At 43.0% G+C, this 26110-nt stretch overlaps 1 protein-coding gene across 4 annotated transcripts in view; it reads right to left on the reverse strand.

Annotated features, from left to right (window-relative positions):
• Window positions 1-26110, reverse strand: part of mcf2l2 (MCF.2 cell line derived transforming sequence-like 2) — a 146332-nt gene that overhangs the window by 44513 nt on the left and 75709 nt on the right. For all 4 annotated transcript variants that reach the window (XR_008810062.1, XM_056277945.1, XM_056277946.1 and 1 more), the window contains exons 19-24: window positions 20942-21034; window positions 17762-17854; window positions 9778-9900; window positions 2772-2852; window positions 1806-1946; window positions 1441-1533 (exon numbers count right to left, since the gene is read on the reverse strand). Coding sequence is in view for 3 of the 4 variants with exons in the window: in XM_056277945.1 (XP_056133920.1) it covers window positions 1441-1533; window positions 1806-1946; window positions 2772-2852; window positions 9778-9900; window positions 17762-17854; window positions 20942-21034 (624 nt within the window). In the remaining variant the exon portion in view is untranslated. The remainder of the gene's footprint in view (window positions 1-1440; window positions 1534-1805; window positions 1947-2771; window positions 2853-9777; window positions 9901-17761; window positions 17855-20941; window positions 21035-26110) is intronic.

A 26110-nucleotide genomic window follows, 5' to 3' on the forward strand; every position in this document is an offset into this window, starting at 1 on the left:
TTTTCTGTGACTTGTGCCACAGTAGACCAGACAGGATAGCCTTCATTGCTCTCGCACATCGATGGGTGCCCAACACCCCATCACCAGTTTGTGGTTTGTCCCTCCTTGGACCACTGTCGGTACGTACTCACCACTACTGACTGGGAGCACCCCACAAGCCTTGCCATTTCAGAGATGCTCTGATCCAGGTGTCTGGCCATAACAATTTGGCCCTTGTCAAAAGTCTCCCAGGACTTTAGTCCTGTCCATTTCTACTGCATCCAACATGTTGACTGTGAGAACTAGTCATTCGCTTACCATCTAATCTACACAGACCTTGACACGTGTCCTTGTCCAAGGATAATCACCGTTATTCGGTTCACCCGTGCGTGGTCATAATGTTTTGGCTCATCGGTGTATTTCCTTTTTTGACAGTTTAGTTGGTTGCTCGGTGGTGCAACACTGCCTTCCAGAGGACAGCAGTATGAATGATTGCTTTCACCGTACAGCTCAAAAAAATAACAAAACATTTGATTTGTCATTGTCACATTTTTGTTGTGTATCATGACATGCAAAGAAACCTTTCAAAAGACTTTACTTTTTTTCATCAACTGTATTGACTTTTTGATTTTACATCTTCATTAATTAATTTTTAATATAAATCAAGTCTATATAAATAATGTGTCGCTCACAAACCTTTAACATAAGTCAGTTGTGAGCCCATCTGTATGGATTTAGCTAATAGCACATCCTTTTATAATACTATATCCTATAATCCTGAAGGAGTCACTTTATTTAATTTACTGGCACCATTAGTGATGGAAATGGCATTGTAAACACTCCCGGAGATCCATTCAAAATGACTGGATGGCTGATGTCAGCACCTTCCCCACAGCCAAACACCAAATAAATACGCTTGAACTCCAGTTTTAACTTCAGATTTGTAGTGTCTGTTGGTAAAGGTCTTTTATGAGCTTGTTCCGTCATTTCCGCTTGTCAACCACAACAACCTCACTTCCACAAACTCGCATCTATCTGCCTTCTTCCACATTTGGCTGCCGTGGTAGAGACAAAGGCTGGTCGATAGTGACAAAATTACAATTATTTATGACTGAATACTGTATTTAGTACTTTGGGGATGATTACTGGCGCTTTCACAAGTTATTTACACACAAGAAAATGCTGAGAAATGCTCATTAGTAATATGGCTGGGATGACCAAGCAGGTAGAGACGTTCATCGTTCATTTCACTTTGGAAATCCGTAGATTAGCGACTGACTGTCTTGCATACTGTGATAGAAATTATCACAAAGGACGTTTGTTTGTATGTCACGGTCAGAGGATCTGGACCTGGTTTGTACCTCTCAGTAGGAGAGAGGGTAAATGGGATTGTGATCGTTTTTGTTCAACAAGGTTAGGAAATGTTGAATATCGTCTGACTCCACTGGTAGACTTTCATACCTGGACGATGTAAACCTCTTCCCTGCCGTTGTACCACACCTCAAACTTCTTACTGTCACCCTTGACATTCTCCGTTATGCCCACGGCGCTCATCTGGAAATGGACACAGACAAAAGACAGTGGGTCACGGATATGGGTCGGCCCCAGCTAGAGCTTCAAAACCTGTTTTGAATTTTACACGGAAAAGGAGCGATCACACAAAGTGACTCAGAATGGGTTCTCTAGATCCGTTTTTTGTTCTTTGTAAAGTCACAGGTGTAATCTTGGAGCTAAAATCAGCTATACACGACTAAATGAGCAACAAAGTGGCTCTTCACTAAACCAACACAATCACACACACACACACACACACCCTCCACCCTGACCTTGAGAGAGTGTTTAAAGCTGTAGGACGGGGTCTTCTCATGTCCGTCCGTCGTCTCCTCTCGCTTTTTGCAGAACAGCAGCATCTTGTTGTACAAGAACAGGTGTCTCTGCATGGGCTTAAACCTTGCAAGGTCCTTCACCTGAAAGCAATTAACCATTTGTTCAATTTACCTGTTTGTCAATCCATCCATCCATCCATCCATCCATCCATCCATCCGTCTGTGTCTATCTTTGACCTATTTATCCATGTCTACCAATCTCTCTGTTCATCTATCATCTTTCCGTGTGTCTAACTAACCATCCATCCATCTATGTCTATCTATCCATCCGTCTATCTTCCATCCATCTATCATGTTTATTTTTCTATCTGTCTGTCCATTTCTTCTGTCTATCCATCTATCATCTATCCTTGTCTGTCTCTGTAACATTTACCCATGTCTGTCTATTCATGTCTGTCCATTTATCCTGAGAGGTGAAACGTCTTCACGGATATATACCAAGTCCAGTTGCACTTGATTCAACTCCTTTGGATAACCATGACCTGGATGATGAGAACATTCACAGATCTGTTCATTTAGATATCCATCCCTTTTATATTCATTCTATCATGATAGTGATTTTTTTTGTTTAGTTTTGATATATGTGTTAGTTTGGATACGTGTGTTTGTGTAGTTTTTCGGTGTGTTTTTGTCTTTGTGTTGTACTGCTGTGGGCTGGGGGGGAACGGCATTTCGTTTCATTTCATTTACGCAAGTGCATGAAGTGAAACGACAAATGAAGTGTTCCTGACTCCTGTTCATCATTCTATCCATCTATTCGTGTCTGCTCAGCCTACGCTGGCTGGCATTTATCCTTCCACTGCATCCTCGTCTATTCATCCACTCACTATCGAAGAAAAGCTGAGTTTTGTGACTCCCCGTGTATTGCCAGTGTGTTGTGTGGTGTTGTGTTTTGATGTGTAGTACCTTGCTATGGCCTTTCTTGTGGTCTGTCCACACATTGAAAGATCCCTGCATCAGCAGCTTACCCAGCTCGCTCAGGTTGCCCTGTGAACACCCCCACACACAGACAGTGTGGCTTTAAACGCATCATGCACGCACACACACACACACACACAGGTTGTATGGCAGTTTTCAGCAACATTAATGTTCGCCCCACATTCCTGATTGATGACTGTTGCTAAGTGGCTTGTTAAACACACTGCAGAACCCAAGTAGCCAAGTAAAAACCAAGAACAACACATTCTCTGAGGTACACACTTTGGCAAGGAAAATTTACTGCTATTTGTTTGTGTTTGTCTCTGTATAACAGTTTTTTTGTGCCATGTTGCTGTTGTTAAACAATAAAGAACAGCTAACAACAAAAACTGTTACTGCTTCTTACTTTTCTATGTTGTGGACAGAGACAGACAGAGTTTTTTTTTGTATAATATTTGTAAATCAGTATAATTTAATAGAATAGTATAGTATAATATCATCAGCAAACTAGATTAGCATCGTATATTATTATCAGTAGTGTTATATTAGTAGTATAATGTGTTAGTACACTACCGTTCAAAAGTTTGGGATCACCCAAACAATTTTGTGTTTTCCATGAAAAGTCACACTTATTCACCACCATATGTTGTGAAATGAATAGAAAATAGAGTCAAGACATTGACAAGGTTAGAAATAATGATTTGTATTTGAAATAAGATTTTTTTTACATCAAACTTTGCTTTCGTCAAAGAATCCTCCATTTGCAGCAATTACAGCATTGCAGACCTTTGGCATTCTAGCTGTTAATTTGTTGAGGTAATCTGGAGAAATTGCACCCCACGCTTCCAGAAGCAGCTCCCACAAGTTGGATTGGTTGGATGGGCACTTCTTTGAGCAGATTGAGTTTCTGGAGCATCACATTTGTGGGGTCAATTAAACGCTCAAAATGGCCAGAAAAAGAGACCTTTCATCTGAAACTCGACAGTCTATTCTTGTTCTTAGAAATGAAGGCTATTCCATGCGAGAAATTGCTAAGAAATTGAAGATTTCCTACACCGGTGTGTACTACTCCCTTCAGAGGACAGCACAAACAGGCTCTAACCAGAGTAGAAAAAGAAGTGGGAGGCCGCGTTGCACAACTGAGCAAGAAGATAAGTACATTAGAGTCTCTAGTTTGAGAAACAGACGCCTCACAGGTCCCCAACTGGCATCTTCATTAAATAGTACCTGTTAGAGCCTGTTTGTGCTGTCCTCTGAAGGGAGTAGTACACACCGATGTAGGAAATCTTCAATTTCTTAGCAATTTCTCGCATGGAATAGCCTTCATTTCTAAGAACAAGAATAGACTGTCGAGTTTCAGATGAAAGTTCTCTTTTTCTGGCCATTTTGAGCGTTTAATTGACCCCACAAATGTGATGCTCCAGAAACTCAATCTGCTCAAAGAAGTGCCCATCCAACCAATCCAACTTGTGGGAGCTGCTTCTGGAAGCGTGGGGTGCAATTTCTCCAGATTACCTCAACAAATTAACAGCTAGAATGCCAAAGGTCTGCAATGCTGTAATTGCTGCAAATGGAGGATTCTTTAACGAAAGCAAAGTTTGATGTAAAAAAAATCTTATTTCAAATAAAAATCATTATTTCTAACCTTGTCAATGTCTTGACTCTATTTTCTATTCATTTCACAACATATGGTGGTGAATAAGTGTGACTTTTCATGGAAAACACGAAATTGTTTGGGTGATCCCAAACTTTTGAACGGTAGTGTATATTGTTAGTAGTATGCAAGTATATTAGTAAAATTTAGCATAAAAGTACATTATCTGTGAATTAGTATAATTCATTAGTATAATTGTAATTTATAAAAAACTATTATTATATTAGTAGCATATGTTAGTATATTGTTTGTAGTATACTAGTATATTAGTAAATTTTAGCATAAAGGTACATTATTTGTGAATTAGCATAATTCATTAGTATAAATGTAATTTATGAAAAACTATAATCATGAGTACTATTTAGCATAATTTGTATGGAGTTCCCTTTGGAGAACTAATGTGATTCTATTCTATTCAATTCCTTTCTAGTCTTTTTTTCTTTTTGGATCCCCCCCTTTTTTTTCTCACCAATTGTATTTGGCCAATTACCCCACTCTTCTGAGCCGTCCCGGTCTCTGCTCCACCCCCTCTGCCAATCCGGGGAGGGCTGCAGACTACCACGTCTCCTCCGATACATGTGGCACCGCCAGCCGCTTCTTTTCACCTGACAGTGAGGAGTTTCGCCAGGGGGATGTAGCGCGTGGGAGGATCACGCTATTCCCCCCAGTTCCCCCTCCCCTCCAAACAGGCGCCCTGACCGACTGACCAGAGGAGGCACTAGTGCAGCAACCAGGACACACCCCCACATCCAGCTTCGCACCCGCAGACACGGCCAATTTTGTCTGTAGGGATGCCCGACCAAGCCGGAGGTTAACACGGGGATTCGAACCGGCGATCCCCGTGTTGGTAGGCAACTGAATAGACCGCCACGCCACCCGGACGCCCCTCCATTCTAGTCTTTAACCAAAGAAAGAGTGTCTTCTGATTTCAGCGAGTAGATGACATCAGGGCAGAAAAGTAAAGAGGGCAGTGCAATATTTGCACAGCATAAAGTAAAATCTTCAAATTCCACAGTGAGTTCACTACAAAACACACACACACACACACGCACACACACCAAAGCGACGTGGGCCTTCAAAAGACCGCAAGTGGCTTTCTTCATCAGTGGCACATCCTGCCTTGTGGCACTGACCCAACGCCGCGATAACATCACTCACTGATCTCCCTCCCACAGAAAATAGTTCCATAAGGCTTTTAGTGCTATCTTTTTAATCCCACATCTACATGTGTGACATGCATTTGCAAGATGACCATCGTCTTTCTGCATTACTTATCTGATATTAAGAGTAAGAGACAGCTCAGATTAGTCAAGTAAAACTCTCGTACTGTGCTAGCAGATAAAATGTAACTTTTTAAGGATATTTTTATGGCGGAACTAGTCAAAAATAAAAGTAAAAAGAAGTCACAAGCTTAAAAGCTTTCATTTTATTTCAATAACCATGTTTGCGGTTCGCGCCATGGTTATTTCTTTGGAAGTCATGCCATCATTAAACTTGTAAAATAGACAATTTCACAAAAATATCTTAAAATAAACAGCCATGGCTTTGTTAAACATGGCATTTTCTTTTGCAGCGTATCATCAAATCAAAAAATCAACACTGCCGCAGCTCCAATTTTACTGTCCCGGCAGATCAGATGTAATTTTAGTGTCCCAGCAGATCAGATGTAAGGCGCACACACACTTTGATCGCAGGACCATGCCTTACTAAATGTATGTCCCTTTGTGACCACGGAGATCGGTGCCATGATGTACACTCCAGTTTTCCTTTGAAACCCACAGTGGGGTGAGAAGCCTTTGAAACAACGTTTAGACCAATGGCTGTTAACCTGGGCGAGCCCCAAAGGAAACGTCATTGTGACATGCCAGTACGACTAACTTGGAAGGGACGGCTGGATTTACTTTTGACTTTTTTATTAGATTTGTTTGAAAGACTGGTTAATTATTATCCATCCATCCATTACCGGAACCGTTTATCCTGCTCTCAGGGTCATGCTGGAGCCTATCCCAGAAGTCACTGGGCAGCAGGCGGGGAAACACCCTGGACAGGCCGCCAGACCATCACACAGGGCCCACACACACACGCACGCACGCACACACACACACACACACACACACACACACACACACACACACACACACACACACACACACACACACACACACACACACACACACACACACACACACACACACACACACACACATTCACACCTAGGGACAATTTAGTGCAGCTGATTCACCTGACCTACATGTCTTGGACTGTGGGAGGAAACAGGAGCACCCGGAGGAAACCCACGCAGACACGGGGAGAACATGCAAACTCCACACAGAGGACGACCCGGGACGACCCCCAAGGTCGGACTACCCCGGGGCTCAAACCCAGGATCTTCTTGCTGTGAGCAGAGGCAAAACTCCTGAACAGTCAAGCCAGTCAACTGCTTGGAGCCCCAGGCAGTAGGGGGTTTCCCCCAAGGGCAGACCAAATTTACAGTTTACTCCAAAGCAGTGACCGCAACCCCCTCCGCCTTAAATAACCAATGGACATTTTGCAATGACATGACATCACAGTAGGAAACCTCCCTTGTAGGGGCCCCATGTCATTCAGGCGTTGCTCTGCACTGCCTGTGCTCTTGGAAAGTGAAAGTTACTCCCAGCCTCCACACCAAGATATGTCAATTGAAGGAAAATGAAGAGGATTATGTTTTGTCATATGTTAATATTGTTTTTATTTTAAGTTATTTACTGTGTTTTCTTGTTCTATATATGTATATTGTGCCAACTTATTTCTTATTTTCTTTTGATGTGAGTGGCAGCATTTGCACTAGCCTTACAACTTATATATTTATAGTGTGACAATGTTCTGGTTTTTATTGTTCTTTATATTTTCCAAGTTACATTATGTGCACATTTGAAATCAGAAAAAGTTTATATTTCGTATATTTTTTGTTGGTGTCGGATTATTTATAACATAATGGCAATGAACGCTGGTTGGGGGCCCCTCCTGAGAATTTTTGCCTAGGGCCCCAACAGACCCTAGCATCGCCACTGGCTGTGAGGTGACCGGGCTAACCACTGCACCACCGTGCCACATTATTATTATCATTATCATTCACAATCTGCATGAACTGAGAGGATGCCTCTCTGTTATGAAAATACATCCCTTATAGTTTGATGGATTACATTTATATTGCACTTTTCTGGACACCCAAAGCGCTTATTTTGATTACAGTTTGATAATGATTTTTTTTATTGTAAAATATTAATCAAGAGTTGAATGCTTTAAATGGAAAAAATTAAAATAATGATTTGAACAGTGTGAGGCCTCAGTACATCAACACCTGAAACAAACAGTCACTAATTACAATGGCTCTTGTCCCTATATTGTGTGTGTGTGTGTGTGTGTGTGTGTTGTGTGTGTGTGAGAGAGAGAGAGTGAATATTTGTTTGTTTATGAATGTAAATGAATTTTCTGCAAATATACACTACCGTTCAAAAGTTTGGGATCACCCAAACAATTTTGTGTTTTCCATGAAAAGTCACACTTATTCACCACCATATGTTGTGAAATGAATAGAAAATAGAGTCAAGACATTGACAAGGTTAGAAATAATGATTTGTATTTGAAATAAGATTTTTTTTACATCAAACTTTGCTTTCGTCAAAGAATCCTCCATTTGCAGCAATTACAGCATTGCAGACCTTTGGCATTCTAGCTGTTAATTTGTTGAGGTAATCTGGAGAAATTGCACCCCACGCTTCCAGAAGCAGCTCCCACAAGTTGGATTGGTTGGATGGGCACTTCTTGCGTACCATACGGTCAAGCTGCTCCCACAACAGCTCAATGGGGTTCAGATCTGGTGACTGCGCTGGCCACTCCATTACCGATAGAATACCAGCTGCCTGCTTCTGCTCTAAATAGTTCTTGCACAATTTGGAGGTGTGTTTAGGGTCATTGTCCTGTTGTAGGATGAAATTGGCTCCAATCAAGCGCTGTCCACTGGGTATGGCATGGCGTTGCAAAATGGAGTGATAGCCTTCCTTATTCAGAATCCCTTTTACCCTGTACAAATCTCCCACCTTACCAGCACCAAAGCAACCCCAGACCATCACATTACCTCCACCATGCTTAACAGATGGCGTCAGGCATTCTTCCAGCATCTTTTCATTTGTTCTGTGTCTCACAAACGTTCTTCTTTGTGAACCAAACACCTCAAACTTGGATTCATCCGTCCACAACACTTTTTTCCAGTCTTCCTCTGTCCAATGTCTGTGTTCTTTTGCCCATCTTAATCTTTTTCTTTTATTGGTCAGTCTCAGATATGGCTTTTTCTTTGCCACTCTGCCCTGAAGCCCAGAATCCCGCAGCCGCCTCTTCACTGTAGATGTTGACACTGGTGTTTTGCGGGTACTATTTAATGAAGATGCCAGTTGGGGACCTGTGAGGCATCTGTTTCTCAAACTAGAGACTCTAATGTACTTATCTTCTTGCTCAGTTGTGCAACGCGGCCTCCCACTTCTTTTTCTACTCTGGTTAGAGCCTGTTTGTGCTGTCCTCTGAAGGGAGTAGTACACACCGGTGTAGGAAATCTTCAATTTCTTAGCAATTTCTCGCATGGAATAGCCTTCATTTCTAAGAACAAGAATAGACTGTCAAGTTTCAGATGAAAGTTCTCTTTTTCTGGCCATTTTGAGCGTTTAATTGACCCCACAAATGTGATGCTCCAGAAACTCAATCTGCTCAAAGGAAGGTCAGTTTTGTAGCTTCTGTAATGAGCTAAACTGTTTTCAGATGTGTGAACATGATTGCACAAGGGTTTTCTAATCATCAATTAGCCTTCTGAGCCAATGAGCAAACACATTGTACCATTAGAACACCGGAGTGATAGTTGCTTGAAATGGGCCTCTATACACCTATGTAGATATTGCACCAAAAACCAGACATTTGCAGCTAGAATAGTCATTTACCACATTAGCAATGTATAGAGTGTATTTCTTTAAAGTTAAGACTAGTTTAAAGTTATCTTCATTGAACAGTACAGTGCTTTTCCTTCAAAAATATGGACATTTCAATGTGATCCCAAACTTTTGAACGGTAGTGTACATGGGCAATAGTGTGAGTCTGTGTGCGCACGCACGCGTGTGTGTGTGTGTGTGCTTGTGCTTGTGTGTATGTGCCCCTTGTTAAATCCTGAACTTCCCAGTTACAAGGCTGATAAAGAACCAGTGACCTGCTGACTCTCTCTCTCTCTCTCTCTCTCTCTCTCTCTCTCTCGCTCTCTCTCTCAGACACACACACACACACATAATGACAAGGCTATTATGTTAATTTTTCACCAACCTCAAAGCCAGTGATGGCTATCTGGTGCATGGAGTCGTTGACTGACTTTATGATGTCCAGCATTGTGGCTAGAGCCTCCTCCAACTCCACCGTCCCCTCTCCTTTACTGCACTTCAGCATCTCCTGAAGATAGACGGATAGAGAGAGATAGGGGTGGGTGGGTAGAGAGAACGTAACAGAACAGACAGAGGGAAAAACATACAGAGCATTTTTGGCCATTGACAGTGAGATAAAAGTGATAAGAGCAACAGAAAAGATGTAGTAACAGGGAAGAATGGAGAACAAGAGAGGAGACAGAAAGAGTTAATCATTCACATCAGTGTTGGCTGGGCTAGCAGTTGAGTTTGAGGTTATTGGACAAGTGGCTAGCGATAACAGACCAGGTAATGCTGTTCTCTCATATGACAATAAGCGGACTGTATAAATCCCTCCACAGGATTCAACAAGCAGTCATCCGTGAGTACACAGGCCTATTTTTCAAGGGGAAGACGCGGGCGGAACATGGTTTCCTATTGCCCCATGTCCTTTATTTTATTTTTTGTCCATGTAAATGTGGCATCATTTTACATTTTGTTTCTCTCTATCTGTTGTCAAACAGCATGTATGACATATGATAGAGGGAGAAGTGTTCGAGCATAGACAGGATGGACCACCTGTAGGCCAGGCCAGGTAAACCGCCCACATAGTTTACTAATGGGTTCTGCAAGCCACCGAGGGTGCATCTGATTTTTTCCAGATTGGTGTTCTGCATCACATCTGTGATCCACTGGTTGTGTGATGGAGGGGTAACATCCTCCCATTTAAATAGAATGGGAACGGAAAAACCACAGACTGTGCAACAGAACGGCAGGACAGTAAAAAACAATAAATAAATAAATAAATTGCATGGGTTGCTATGGTGATGTTGTATTGTTTGAAGAAAAAAATAATTACATTGTACAAACACGTTTTGTGTTTTTGTTTAATTATATATACAGTAATTCTGTCAAGTCATATGAAATCCACATAAAATTAATCCGCTGTCGTTTGTGTTTTGTGATGTGCTGCGTAACATCCGTTTGTAAATTCCACCACGAAGGATGGCAAAAATGTAAAATATTTCAACCTTGCATGGCAGTGCCATCTGCCGTTGCCACTGTCAGCAAATTTGTCGGTGTCATCTGATTTTCCCGTCCTGCTCTCATCCATAATAATGACTTCCAGTTTGCTGTCTGCCATTTACCGCATTCCATGTGAATGCAGCATAAGTCGTGGTGTTAAAAATGGATGACCAGAAAGGATCACGTTTTGGGCTAGACCATAGCATATGGTAGAGGGTCGCTGGGGCATGTTTGCGCCTGTAACATACAGGACTTAGGTTTGGGAATATTCTTGCAAGTTTAGCTTTAGAGAAGTGTAGCCGATGTAGCTTTGTGAATTATATCAAGGCATGTCGTCAGCAATAGAAGAATAAATCCTAGCAAGCGCCATGTCCCATTCCTCATCTGACAGTGACCCCTAAATCATTTCCCCATTGTTCTCGAATATGAGATATGGAGAGATTATTTCTATCCATGATCTGGGCATAAATCATTGAGACCCTACCCTGATTTAGCATATTGACCTTTAAAGAATCCAGGCAAGATTATGGAGGGGGTGGTTGGAAAATTAGCAAACCTTTTAGTTGCAAAGCCCCTGATTTGTAAATAACAGAAAAAAAAATTAAAACACGTCAGTCCAAGTTTTCTGAATAACTGCCCAAAACTGGCAAAAGTGCTGTCAATACATATATGTCCCCGATGCTACGTATACCTTTGTCATACCAAATTTAGAAGCCTTTGTCTAGCGAAGATGGTTGAAAAGGGTGGTTGCTTACTATAGTTGACTGAATAGAGATGTTCTGAATACCTGGCATTTTTTTTAACTGCCCCACAGTGCGCAGTGATTGGGTTACAATTATATTTCCATTAATAGTATTAACTAGTGATGGCAAAGACGCACAAGGCAAAGCAGGGAGGGAAACGTTTCTCCCAATTAACGTTGTGTCCTGATGAACTGATTCAATTTTCTGGGATGTAGTAGGATTTAGTGATTTTTACCCCCAAGTATGTGAAGGAGTCAACTGAAAGTTTAAATGGCAAATTGGGATATACTTCAGCATTCTTGCTAATGGGGAAGCACTCACTATAAGGACTTCGGGTATGGTTGAGACGGGGTTGGTGACATACAATAACAGATCATCTGCATAAAGTGAGATGGTATGAGTTGGGCCACCGCAATCAATACCCTGTATACTGTTATTGCATCTAAGAGCTATACAAAGTGGCTTTTTAGCTAGGACAAAAAGTAGCCGACTTGGCTCCCCCTGTTTGGTCCCTCTGTGACGAAGAAAATAATCAGAAGAGATAGAATTAGTATAAACTGAGGCAGTTGAATCAGTGTAAATAAGCTTGATTTGTTGAATAAAATTAGGGCCGAAGCTAAACCTACTGAGTGTATACAAAAGATAATCCCACTAGACCCTATTGAATGCCTTATCACCGCCAAGCGATATTACTGCTATTCTGTGCTATTGGCACTTGAACATGTACGGATGGATTTAAGAAGCTGGCATTTCCAATCAAAAATGAAAAATTATGGGGCGTCCTCGTAGCGTAGCGGTCTATTCCGTTGCCGACCAATATGGGGATTGCTGGATCAAATCCCAGTGTTACCTCCGGCTTGGTCAGGCGTCCCTACAGACACAATTGACCATGTCTGCGGGCGGGAAGCCTCCCCTGATCTGTCGGGGTGCCTGTTCGGCGGGGGGGTTAGCGTGATCCTCCCATGTGCTACGTCCCCCTAAGCGAAACTCCTCACTGTCAGGTGAAAAGAAGCGGCTGGCGACTCCACATGTATCGGAGGAGGCATGTGGTAGTCTGCAGCCCTCCCCGGATCGGCAGAGGGGGTGGAGCAGTGACTGGGATGGCTCGGAAGAGTGGGGTAATGGGCCGGGTACAAGTGGGGAGAAAAAGGGGGAAAAATCCCCCCCCCCAGAAAAAGAATGAAAAATTATGTTACTTAGTATGTTTATAGTTTGCTTATGGAAAACTTCTACACCAGTGTTGTATCAAACTGTTTCCCCATCGAGATCTCTTTCCCCCTATCCAGACGAAAGCCTTCACATGGAAACAGGTTAGCTATCGGTTATGATTAGGCTGAGGTAAGCGTTACGTTAAGCTTAGGGTGAGGATGAAGTTAGGTTAGGGCTAGGTTAAAGTTAATCAAGCGTTCCGGTGTTGTATCAAACACTGGCTAGGGGAAAACAACTCTCAATGGGGAAACAGAGTACAATACAACAAGCACTGGGTGTTGCCCCCTCAGCAGGCTTCTGGAAGTTGGCCAATCAGAGGAAATTGGACTTTTAGGGCGGGGGGGTCTTAAAGAGAAAATAGCCCGAACAGCCCGTTTCAGACAGAGGATGAATTGAGGGGCTGCAAAAGAGCCATTATAAGATAAATAAGGATTTTTTTTTAAATTATGAATCAAGCAAAGCTACTATAGTGAAGCCCCAGAATAAAGATATAGAGCTGGAATTAGCATGTTATGGCCACTTTAATGCCCCCCAAATAACAATCGCTCTGATAAAAAACTCAATACAGAGTGAGTCTTTGAAAAACGACAGACATTTGCAGATAGAAACAGATGAAAGAGGAGGGGGAGTTAACAGAAAATTAAATAGTTATAATTACAATTAAATTAAGTTCTCTTTCACATCAAACATCCCAAGACAACAGGAGTGGAAAAAGTATTGTCCTTGCAATTGCATTTAGTCTTTATTTTTTTTACGTGAACATAGTTTACCCATCTCATGTGATATGCTACTTCAGTACACTTTAACAACAAATATCAAGATTCAAGTTTTAGTTTGTCATTTTCAGTGTGTACCTGCGCATATAAATAAAAACGAAATGCCGTTTCTCCCAGCCCACAGCAGCGCAATGGAGAAGATAAAAATACACATCCAAAAATCCCCTGAAAACGATACCACTAAAAACATAAAAACAGAGAGAACAAAACAAAAAAAGCACCAACACAGTCTGTTCAAGCGCAACACAGTCCATTCAGGTGCAATTTCGGTTTAAATGTTGACAGTCGGTGTCAGTCAACGAGTGACCGGCACTGATTGGGGGGGGGGGGTTGAGGGTAGGTGGATGGGCATGACTGTGGGGGGGGGGCACAGTAATAATCCTGACTGCTTGTGGGTAGAAGCTATTTAGTGTTCTGCTGGATTTAGCACAGACGCTCCTGTACCTCTTCCAAGATGGCAGGAGGGAAAACAGGTTGTGAGAAGGATGGTGGAGATCCTTAATGATGCTGGAGGCTCTGTGAACACAGCAGTGGCGGTAAAGCTCCAACAGGAAGGGGAGAGGGGCACAAATGATCTTGCTGGCTGTCTTCACTATCCTGTCCAGCTGGTGTTGTTCGGTCGCTTTGCAGTTACTGAACCAGGAAGTGAGACCGTAGGTTAGAATGCCTTTAATGGTGCCCCTGTAGAAGGTGGTGAGGGCTGGAATGAGGAGGCTTGCCCTGTTAAGTCTCCAGAGGGGATTGAACCACTGTTGGGCCTTTTTAACAATGGCCAAGGTGTTAATGGTTGAGGTCAGGTCGTCCACAAGGTGCAGTCCCAGGAACTTGATGTTACTGACCCTCTCCACAGTGATATATTCGATGGTCAGTGGCGTATGATGGTGCCTGCCGGCCCTCCTGAAGTCAGTCACCATCTCTTTTGTTTTGCTCATATTCAGGGAGAAGTTATGGGATTCGCACCACGCCATTAGCTGCTACACCTCCATCCTGTATGCAGATTCATCATTATTGCTGATGAGGCCCACTACTGTTGTATCATCTGCAAACTTGATGATGTGGTTGGTGTCACATTTGGCAGTAGAGCTATGGGTTAACAATATAACTGGGACCACTACAGAAAATTGCAAATGAATATTTAATATCCAGGAATTCACATTACAGAAACGACCACTGACTATCCCCGTGACAAATTGGCCACAATTTCAAACATTGACCACACAAAGTCCAGCCTTAGACTAGGTTTTGACCTAGTCTTGTTGATTTTCATGATAATGTGGTGCAGGTCTGTCATCATCTCAGCTCGCTAGCAAACCTGTTGTCATTGTTTGGTTATTGCCACCGATGGTAACGCTAGCTATGTAAAACTGTCTTGTGGAAATATGCTGGAAACTTTCGATTTGAATGAGACTAATTTAATTGGCTCAGTGATCCCTCCCTCTCCACCTCAAGCTGATGTGTGGTGAGTGTTCTGGCACAAAATGGCTGCCATGCATTACCCAGGTGGGTGCTACACATTGGTGGTGGTTGAAGTGAGTTACCCCCTTCAATGTGAAGCGTTTTGGGTGTCTAGAAAAGCGCTATATAAATGTAAGGATTATTATTATTATTATTATTGTGTAACTTTGTAGGCCTGAGAAAGCTTTGCATGTCACATTCATTCATGCATAAAAATTAAATGTATTGTGCAAGATACAAAGTGCCATGCGTCATGCGACTATTTCAGTGTAAAAAGAAATCAGAACATTCAGGATTTTGTGTTGTTATATGCCTTTATTAGGAACTGCATTACCCAGAATCCTAGATGTTTATGTTGCACGCTAGCGACGTGCTGAGGTCAGAGGTCGGGATGTACGAACAGGGAGTCTGGCTTGTGGGATAAATAAAAGCTTCGGCGTGAATTTGGACAAGGTCTTGGTCCATTCATTTAAAACAGCAAACAAAACAGATTTCTTCAAAAGAAAGAAATCCAAAACAGCAGAGCGGGACAGAGCAGCCAGCAGTGCTAGTCAGCCAGAAAATGAGAGTCAGTGTGACACTGGAAGGGATGTACAACAGCAGCCTCCAGCTTCAATTGTACAAATGGGTATGTAAAATCCTGATATTTCCAGATTTCTTTTCAGTGTGCACTTATTTGATTGTCTTTATGAATGCTCAATAATCCAGGTAAGGAAATCACAGAGAGGTGAATCAGTGCGTCTGGACACAACGTTTATTATGACAAATGTTTCATCACTCATCTAGGTGACCTCTCTAGTCCCAACTTACTGCAGGTTTCCCCACCCTTATAAACAATGCAGTGGCATAACGACCAAAACCAATGATTGATTGCATATAAAAATTGCCGTGACCGTTAACTAGAGTTACAATGGTAATGTGTACTATTCACAGAGGATTTGGGGAATAGTTGCAATCACAGCACTGCAAGATAGTGACAGATGTACTCTTAGGCCCCCCTCGGTTCAGGGATGGTCATTTCCTCTTCACACAGATGGCCTCTTTGACTCCCCGTTCAAACCAACGTTCCTCCCTATCAAGGATGTGCACATGCTCATCCTTGAAAGAGTCGCCACTGGCCTGTAGCTGGGTGTAGACTGCGGAGTCCTGGCCTGACGTCCTGACCAATTTCTGGTGCAGTGGGTTTTGTGTGTTTCAAACCCCAAAACACGCTGTGCCAGAAATTGGTCTACCCCAAGGATCGGGTCCCCTGGCAGAAACAGAGCAATATAGTGTATGCTGGTGTTTCTCAACCCAGTCCTCAAGGACCCCCTATCCTGCAGATTTTCTTTGCAACCCTGAATAGGTACCTGTTTGTAGTTATTCAACCAATCAGCAATGAATTATGTCAGATTTTGCACACCTTGCATAATTAAGTGCTATGAGATGATTGGTTGATTGGTTGCTACCTATGCAGGGTTGCAAAGAAAATCTGCAGGATAGGGGGTCCTTGAGGACTGATTTGAGAAACACTGGTGTACGCTGTTAAGTGCCAGGAGGATTGTTGTGACTTTACATCAGGGAACGAAACAGATGCTAGCCAAGAGGATGGCACAACACAGAAGAGCTAACACGCCAGGCCAGGACTCCACACTCCACACCCATCTACAGGCCAGTGTGTGTTTGTGTGTGTGTGTGTGTGTGTGTGTGTGTGTGTGTGTGTGCTTGTACGTCATGTCACCCCTGCATAAGTCAGTGCCCCACTTGAGCCAACCCAGTCAAAAAAGTCTGGACACACCACTGCAATGAAACACTAAGTGTTTCCCAAAGGGTTGAGGCTGAGATGCCATCAGTCATATTTATATCTAAGAAAACATCTATTTGTTCTGAAATAAACTGCACACAGTAAGAGTCAGCAAGCAAGTGTGGATCGAGCCGACATGTTCATTTTGTCTTCTGAGATGGGAGCATTATATTCATACCTATAGGGGCATGGTCAGAGATCACAACTGGGTTATAGTTACAGTCTGACTGTACTCTTCATACATTTTATTAGTGCTCTGATTTTTTTCCTGTCGTTTTGGATTTTATCTGTGTACGGCGCCTTGTGATTGTTTCAGAGGGTGCTCTATAAATCAAGGCTGACTCACTTAACATTTACTTTTGTAGAGTTTGACTTTTTGATGAAAAAAAAGGAAAAAATATATGCGTTCCATGAACTCCATCGTCCTTAATTTATCACATAAGTCTCATCTTACAAACCTTATCAGCATGAGTAACTGTTTTTCAGATTCAGTTAGCAATAAAAAAGCTCGTAGTTAGCTCTCATCCATTGTGTCAGCAGAGGGCAGTCAGTCTGGGACCGCTAGTCGGATTATAGAAGAATGATGGCGCTGATCTTTGACCTGTAACTCGTAAAACCTGAGTGCCTCTATATCTCTAAAGCCCGACTTCTCATTTAAAAAAAAAAAGAACTGGTGAGGGAGAGTCCCCAAGGCAGGCTTAAATTTATATTTAGAGTAAGTAGGCATATGAAACTCGGATAAAAGTCCTTACGATATCTTGTCGCCAAAGCAGACAATAATTACCCATTCTGAGCAACATTTGATGAGGGGTTTTTTTTGGGGTTTTTTTTTTTTTTTGTAATTTACTGTTTTTGGGCAAATTGAATATTCTTGTTTCCTGAATTCAGGGCAGTGAAGGTAAAAACATGGCGCTATACCTTGAGCATGAGCTGGTACTTGGTGATCCGTTGGACGGGTTTCAATAGATAGGCATCCAGAGACAGCTTGTGGTCGAGCTTCTTCTGGCACTCCTGTTAACATAAAATGTCCAAGTCAGAAATACAGTCTAAAATAAAAATAAACAAACAAACAAACTACTACTACTACTCTTCTTCTTTCGGCTTATTCCGTTTCTCAGGGGTCACCACAGCGGATTTTACAATTTCCATCGGTACCCTGTGAGAGCACAACATCAATGGTGGCCGTTGTTAACCCGGGCCTTGACCAATCTGGTATGGTCTTGTCAATCCGCATACTGATTTGGCAAAATTTTACGCCGGATGCCCTTCCTGACACAACCACTAACCCCATGGATGGGGTCACACGTAAAGCGCTGCTGCTACCACTACTACTACTACTACTACTACTAGTACTACTACTACTATAATACTATAAATCTACTACTACTTTCGGCTGCTCTCGTTAGGGGTCGCCACAGCGGATCATCCGTTTCCATTTCTTCCTGTCTTCTGCGTCTTCCTCTGTCACACCAGCCACCTGCATGTCTTCCCTCACCACATCCATAAACCTCCTCTTTGGCCTTCCTCTTTTCCTCTTGCCTGGCAGCTCCATATTCAGCATCCTTCTCCCAACATACCCAGCATGTCTCCTCCACACATGTCCAAGCCATCTCAATCTTGCCTCTCTTGCTTTGTCTCCAAACCGTCCAACCTGAGCGGTCCCTCTAATATAATCGTTCCTAATCCTGTCCTTCTTCGTCACTCCCAGTGAAAATCTTAGCATCTTCAACTCTGCCACCTCCACCTCCAGCTCCGCCTCCTGTCTTTTCGTCAGTGCCACTGTCTCCAAACCATATAACATAGCTGGTCTCACAACCATCTTCTAAACTTTCCCTTTAACTCTTGCCGATACCCTTCTGTCACAAATCACTCCTGACACACTTCTCCACCCACTCCAACCTGCCTGCACTCTCTTTTTCACCTCTCTACTGCACTCCCCGTTACTTTGGACAGTTGACCCCAAGTATTTAAACTCAAATGCCTTTGTCACCTCCACTCCTTGCATCCTGACCATTCCACTGTCCTCTCTCTCATTCACGCATAGCTATTCCGTCTTGCTCCTACTGACTTTCATTCCTCTTCTCTCGAGTGCACACCTCCACCTCTCCAGGCTCTCCTCAACCTGCACCCTACTCTCGCTACAGATCACAATGTCATCCACGAACATCATCGTCCATGGAGACTCCTGCCTGATCTTGTCCGTCAACCTGTCCATCGCCATTGCAAACAAGAAAGGGCTCAGAGCCGATCCTTGATGTAATCCCACCTCCACCTTGAACCCATCTGTCATTCCAACCGCACACCTCACCATTGTCACACTTCCCTCATATGTATCCTGCACCACTCCTACATACTTCTCTGCAACTCCTGACTTCCTCATATAATACCACACCTCCTCTCTCGGCACTCTGTCGTAAGCTTTCTCTAAATCTACAAAGACACAATGCAACTCTTTCTGGCCTTCTCTATACTTCTCAATCAACATTCTCAAAGCAAACATCGCATCTGTGGTGCTCTTTCGTGGCATGAAACCATACTGCTGCTCGCTGATCGTCACCTCTCCTCTTAACCTAGCTTCTATTACTCTTTCCCAAATCTTCATGCTGTGGCTGATCAACTTTATACCTCTGTAGTTGTTACAGTTCTGCACATCGCCCTTGTCTTGAAAATCGGTACCAGTATGCTTCTTCTCCACTCCTCAGGCATCCTCTCACTTTCCAGGATTGTGTTAAACAATCTAGTTAAAAACTCCACTGCCATCTCTCCTAAACATCTCCATGCCTCCACAGGTATGTCATCAGGACCAACTGCCTTCCACTCTTCATCCTCTTCATAGCTGCCCTCACTTCCTCCTTGCTAATCCGCTGAACTTCCTGATTCACTATCCCTACATCATCCAACCTTCTCTCTCTCTCATTTTCTTCATTCATCAGCCCCTCAAAGTATTCCTTCCACCTTCTTAGCACACTCTCCTCGCTTGTCAGCACATTTCCATCTCTATCCTTGATCGCCCTAACTTGCTGCACATCCTTTGCAGCTTGGTCCCTCTGTCTAGCCAATCGGTACAAGTCCTTTTCTCCTTCCTTAGTGTCTAACCTGTCATACAACTCACCATACGCCTTTTCCTTTGCCTTTGCCACCTCTCTCTTTGCTTTACGCTGCATCTCCTTGTACTCCTGTCTACTTTCTTCATCTCTCTTACTATCCCACTTCTTCTTTGCCAACCTTTTCCTCTGTATAATTTGCTGTACTTCCTCATTCCACCACCAAGTCTCCTTGTCCTCCTTCCTAGCTGTCTCCCTCACTATTTCTGCAGTGGTTTTCCAGCCATCTGGCAACTCTTCACTACCACCCAGTGCCTGTCTTAACTCCTGCCTGAACTCCACACAACAGTCTTCCTTCTTCAACTTCCACCATTTGATCTTCGGCTGTGTCTTCACTCGCTTCCTCTTCTTGGTCTCCAAAGTCATCCTACAGACCACCATCCGATGCTGCCTAGCTACGTTCTCCCCTGTCACCACCTTGCAGTCTCCAATCCCTTGTAGATGGCGCCTTCTACATAAGATATAGTCCACCTGTGTGCACTTTCCTCCACTCTTGTACATCACCCTGTGTTCCTCCCTCTTCTTGAAATATGTATTCACCACAGCCATTTGCATCCTTTTCGCAAAATCGACCACCATCTGTCCTTCCACATTTCTCTTCTTGACTCCATACCTTCCCATCACCTCATCACCTCTGTTCCCTTCACCAACATGTCCATTGAACTATAATACTATAAATAAAACATATAAATATAAAACTATAAATAAACAAAAATAAATCAAAATAATAGTAACAAAAAACATCATGCAGAATGCTTTACTAAACTCCCATACAGCATTTATATGATACATTTTATATGATACATTTTATGTAATACATTTTATGATACATTTTATATAATACATTTATATGATTTATTTTATATGATGCATAGCCTTTAAATACTGCAGCCCAAAAGATGTGCTTGGTTGATATTATGCCCAAATAGTTAGTGTTTTCATAGTGTGTGTGTGTGTGTGTGTGTGTGTGTGTGTGTGTGTGTGTGTGTTTCACCTGAAAAAACAGGCTGTCTCCACACTGTCTCCAAAGGACCTCAGAACGTGGTTTATTCTGACAGTACTTCTCATAAACTTGCAGTTCTTCTTTCTAAAACCATGAATAGCAGACAGGAGTCAGCTGACGGTTCTGCTTAAAACCAGATATAACCATCAGACAGTGTAAGTTTCTCTTGGAATTCCACTAGTCACTTTCAGCAAACCCGTTTTTAGCATTTACTGATCTGAAACTGGCTTGGTGTTGAATAAATCAAGCCAGCTGGTGTGAACCTAAAGCCCCTAGCCACAGTGGTTGGTCATATAAAAGTTTCATGCCCTGTCTATGACCTCGTATCATATTAAACAGGGAGCGCCCATACAATCACAAAGACACAGTAATTGAAGCTTGCCATTCAAATATTAACACAAATTCACTCAAAACAGCTGAATGACAGACAGGCTGAATGACAGATGCTACAGCTGGTGAGCAGGTAGAGTTGTAGTATCTGAGTATGGACTTGGTCTCGAGTCCGCACTTTAAAGGTGTCTGTCTCATCTTGGTCTTCCCAACATAATGACTGCAATTTGACTCAAGTGTGGACTAGTGGTAATTTTTCAGAACCGGTCGAGTGTTAGACTTCAATTTATTTGGGTTTTTTTTTTTATCAATAACGAACTTCCGTAACGACATCAACTAACGTGTACTCTAATCTGTTTCCTATGTCTCTGAAACCGGAAAATTGGAATCTGAAACATGCCTTTCTTAGTGAAGGAAAAAAAAAAAACCTTCAATAATTTTTACATTGTAGTTAACGTTTGACTTTATCAGAGGGGAACCATCAGGGCCCTCTAGGCCAGCGGTCGGGAACCTATGGCTCGCGAGCCATATATGGCTCTTCCGGTGACGGCATATGGCTCCCAGACAATTTTGAGTTGAAAATTATTTTTTTTTCAAAAAAATCAGTTTGGAACTGATTTTAAAATACTTGTGATATTTCTTAATAATACTGTGTCATTTTAAAGTAAACAGAAATTAGTTTTGAAGATAAATTTCACGGGTCACGGGTCACCCGTGGGTCGGGTCGGGAACCAATGGCTCGCGAGCATGTCCGGGTCATTGTAAAGGTGAAGAAATCAATTTTATCAGATAGCCAACTAGTTTATCCGCTTCAACCCTTGTAACGGAAAAGATGGCGAAAAGAAAAAAAGACGATGATTACCGTGCATTCCAGGCTGCGTGGACAGAGGAATTTGCATTTGTGGAGAGAGCAGGATCTGCGGTATGTCTAATATGCAATGATAAAATTGCATCGATGAAACGGTCAAATATAAAGCGGCACTTCGATACGCACCATGCTTCATTTGCATCGAAATATCCAGCGGGGGACAGCAGGAAAAGGGCATGCGAGGAGCTACAGCGGAGAGTGCGGACGAGTCAGCAGCAACTACGTGTGTGGACCAAGCAAGGTGACGGGAATTCCGCTAGCTTTGCGGGGGCTTTGGCAATAGTAAGGAATGGAAAGTCATTCACAGATGGCGAGTATGCCAAAACATTCATGCTTGATGCGGCCAATGAACTGTTTGATGACTTCCCAAATAAAGACAAGATAATCAAACGAATAAAAGACATGCCCCTGTCAGCAAGAACTGTGCACGATCGTAACATCATGATGGCAAATCAAGTCGAGGAAACACAAATTAAGGACATAAACGCCGGGACATACTTTTCTCTCGCGTTAGATGAGTCAACAGACGTTAGCCATCTATCTCAGTGCAGTATCATTGCCAGGTATGCTGCAGGTGACACACTGCGTGAGGAAAGCTTGGCTGTTTTGCCAATGAAAGGGACAACAAGAGGAGAGGATTTATTCACGTCTTTCATGGAGTTTGCTAAAGAAAAAAAACTACCGATGGATAAACTTATTTCTGTCTGTACTGATGGTGCACCCTGTATGTTGGGGAAGAACAAAGGATTTGTAGCGCTTCTCCGTGAACATGAAAAGAGAGCCATCCTAAGTTTTCATGGCATCCTGCACCAGGAGGCGCTTTGCGCTCAGACGTGTGGCCAGGAGCTTGGCGAGGTGATGTCGCTGGTCATTCGAGTGGTCAACTTTATTGTTGCCCGAGCTTTAAATGATCGCCAGTTTAAAGCTCTGTTAGAAGAAGTTGGGAATCATTATCCCGGTCTGCTTTTACACAGCAACGTGCGTTGGTTGTCAAGGGGGAAGGTGCTCAGCCGTTTTGCAGCTTGCCTGAGTGAAATCCGGACTTTTCTTGAAATGAAAGGCGTCAAGCATCCTGAGCTAGACAACACTGACTGGCTCCTGCAGTTTCACTATCTCCTGGACATAACTGGCCATCTGAACCAGCTCAATGTGAAAATGCAAGGTATTGGAAATACAATCTCATCCCTTCAACAAGCAGTGTTTGCATTTGAAAGCAAGCTGGAAGTCTTTCTCAGGGACATTGAAACAGGTCGTCTTCTGCACTTTGAAAGACTGCAACAATTTAGAGATGCATGCTTAGCAAGTGACTCCACTCAACATCTGGATCTCCAGCAGCTAGCTGGCTTTACGTTCAATCTCCTGCAGTCATTCAAAGCACGTTTTGGAGAATTTCGTGCGCGCACTGGTCTTTTCAAGTTCATCACTCATCCACATGAGTGTGCAGTGGACAAAATCGACCTGACATGCATCCCCGGGGTCTCTATCGGAGACTTTGAGCTGGAAGTTGCTGACCTGAAGGCATCATACATGTGGATGAGTAAGTTCAAGTCACTTAATGGAGAGTTGGAAAGTCTTGCGCGACAGCGAGCAGAGCTGGCGAGGGAACACAAGTGGACAGAAATTAAAAATCTTCAACCTGAAGACCAGCTGATTCTTAAAACTTGGAACGAGCTTCCTGTGACATAGCACACAATGCAGCGTGTGAGTATTGCCGTATTGACCATGTTTGGCTCTACATATGCATGTGAACAGTCTTTCTCGCATATGAGGAACATTAAGACCAACCTACGCTCACGTTTAACTGATGGAAGCCTCAACGCCTGCATGAAGCTCAACCTCACCACGTATGAACCAGACTACAAGGCCATCAGCAAAACCATGCAGCACCAGAAGTCGCATTAAAAGTAAGACATATTTAATTTATTATACGTTAAAAATACTATATGGCTCTCAATGAAATATATTTAGAAATATTTGGCTTTTATGGCTCTCCCAGTCAAAAAGGTTCCCGACCCCTGCTCTAGGCCCTCAGAAGGGGCCGAAGATATTCTGAGAAACAATATCCAAAAGTCATCAGTTCTAATTTTATTTTATTAATTCATAATTCGACAATCAACATCCAAACAAAATGGTTTTGAGGAAATAAACCCTTCAAACCTGCCTATTCAGTTTGTGTTGAAATGTGAAGGGTTAAACAAAGCCCCTTTGTCTCCCTATCAGAATCTTGCTGCCTCTGCGGTAGCTAGGAAGAAAACGCTATGCTGTCAGCTCTGTGATTGGTGGCCCAGCTATAATCTTACAGAGGGCCGAGCAATAATAATTTAATGAGAGGGTAATTTCAAATAACAGTAAAATTGACCAATCATATCTTCCCTCTAAATGGGTGGGCTTTGTTATCGCTAACTTTATGACAAGTTTTGCCTGCTGCAGGAGGGACACAAATCATAAGCCAGGAAAAAACAAGAAAAAAGAAAGAAAAAAAAGCACTGACAAACTGGCTAGCTAGTCAGTCTGTTGGTTCACGATGGACACTGCAAGTAACATCACCGCAAGTCAGGAAGACATTGTTGCGAATTTATCATCCACACTGTTTTCAAGATTAACTTTTAATGAAAACTTGGAGTTAATTGCAAAGGAAGACCTACACCAGAGCTTAATTTGGTAAGTTATTTAAAGTCTAATAGGATGCTGTGCCAACTGATTTTATTCTGGCTGCTGCTGCTACTGTTTTGTATTAAGGTTTATTAGAGAAAACGATCATTGTGGGGCATCCGGGTGGCGTGGCGGTCTATTCCATTGCCTACCAACATGGGGATCGCCGGTTCGAATCCCCGTGTTGCCTCCGGCTTGGTCGGGCGTCCCTACAGACACAATTGGCCATGTCTGCGGGTGGGAAGCTGGATGTGGGCATGTGACCTGGTCGCTGCACTAGCGCCTCCTCTGGTCAGTCAGGGTGCCTGTTCGGGAGGGAGGGGGAACTGGGGGGGAATAGCGTGATCCTCCCACGTGCTACGTCCCCCTGGTGAAACTCCTCACTGTCAGGTGAAAAGAAACGGCTGGTGACTCCACATGTCTTGGAGGAGGCATGTGGTAGTCTGCAGCCCTCCCCGGATCGGCAGAGGGAGTGGAGCAGCGACTGGGACAGCTCGGAAGAGTGGGGTAATTGGCCGGATACAATTGGGGAGGAAAAGGGAGAAAAAAATCACCCCCCCCAAAAAACAAAAACGGTCATTATGCAGAATTATCGGTCAAGCTGTAAATTAGCTGTCATTATTTGCATTTACCATAACATATATATTTAATAGGCTGCTGTGCCAATCTAATTTAATTATTAATGATATTGCTTGTTTATGGAGATGGGTTCCCAAAATGCCATGATCGCTGTCAACTGTCCATGGTTCTGAAGTGTCTGTCACTAATGGCTGCTTGGCTGTGTGCGCGCTGTCATGATGTGCGGGCTTACATTAAATTTTACTGGTTTTGTGTGGTAGGAAGGGGTGGCTGTCATGCGTTTTGCACATAGTTTTGGACCTTGGCCCATTGTCACCATATTCGGCCTGAAGTGCACACACAGCTTGTGTGATGAAGTGATTATTTGTAATGAGGATTTGTGTTTTGCTTTAGAAATTAGCTGGTTTTTTTTGTTTTGGTGACAACTCTCACTTCCCTCCATGCTGTTTGCTCATTGCATTGCCTTGGCTGGACTAGTGTGTTAATTTTTGTTTCAGAGCTGGAATTGTCATAGGTAACTTTTGCAGCTCTATAGGAGGACACAGTAAGCTAGGCAGGTAGATGGCTTTTTTTCCCTGACAAGGGATGGGTGGTCAGAGGGCCAAGGTTTAAGAGTCATGGTTGGCTAGTGGACTTTATTATGACGGTAACTACTGCAGTTACAGTCATGGTGTTGATATGGACTTGCACTGTTCTGTTATCAGTCTTTACACAAGTTTTGGCCCCAATGG

This window comes from Lampris incognitus, chromosome 3 (assembly GCF_029633865.1).
Source record: "Lampris incognitus isolate fLamInc1 chromosome 3, fLamInc1.hap2, whole genome shotgun sequence".
Classification (NCBI taxonomy): Eukaryota; Metazoa; Chordata; class Actinopteri; order Lampriformes; family Lampridae; genus Lampris; species Lampris incognitus.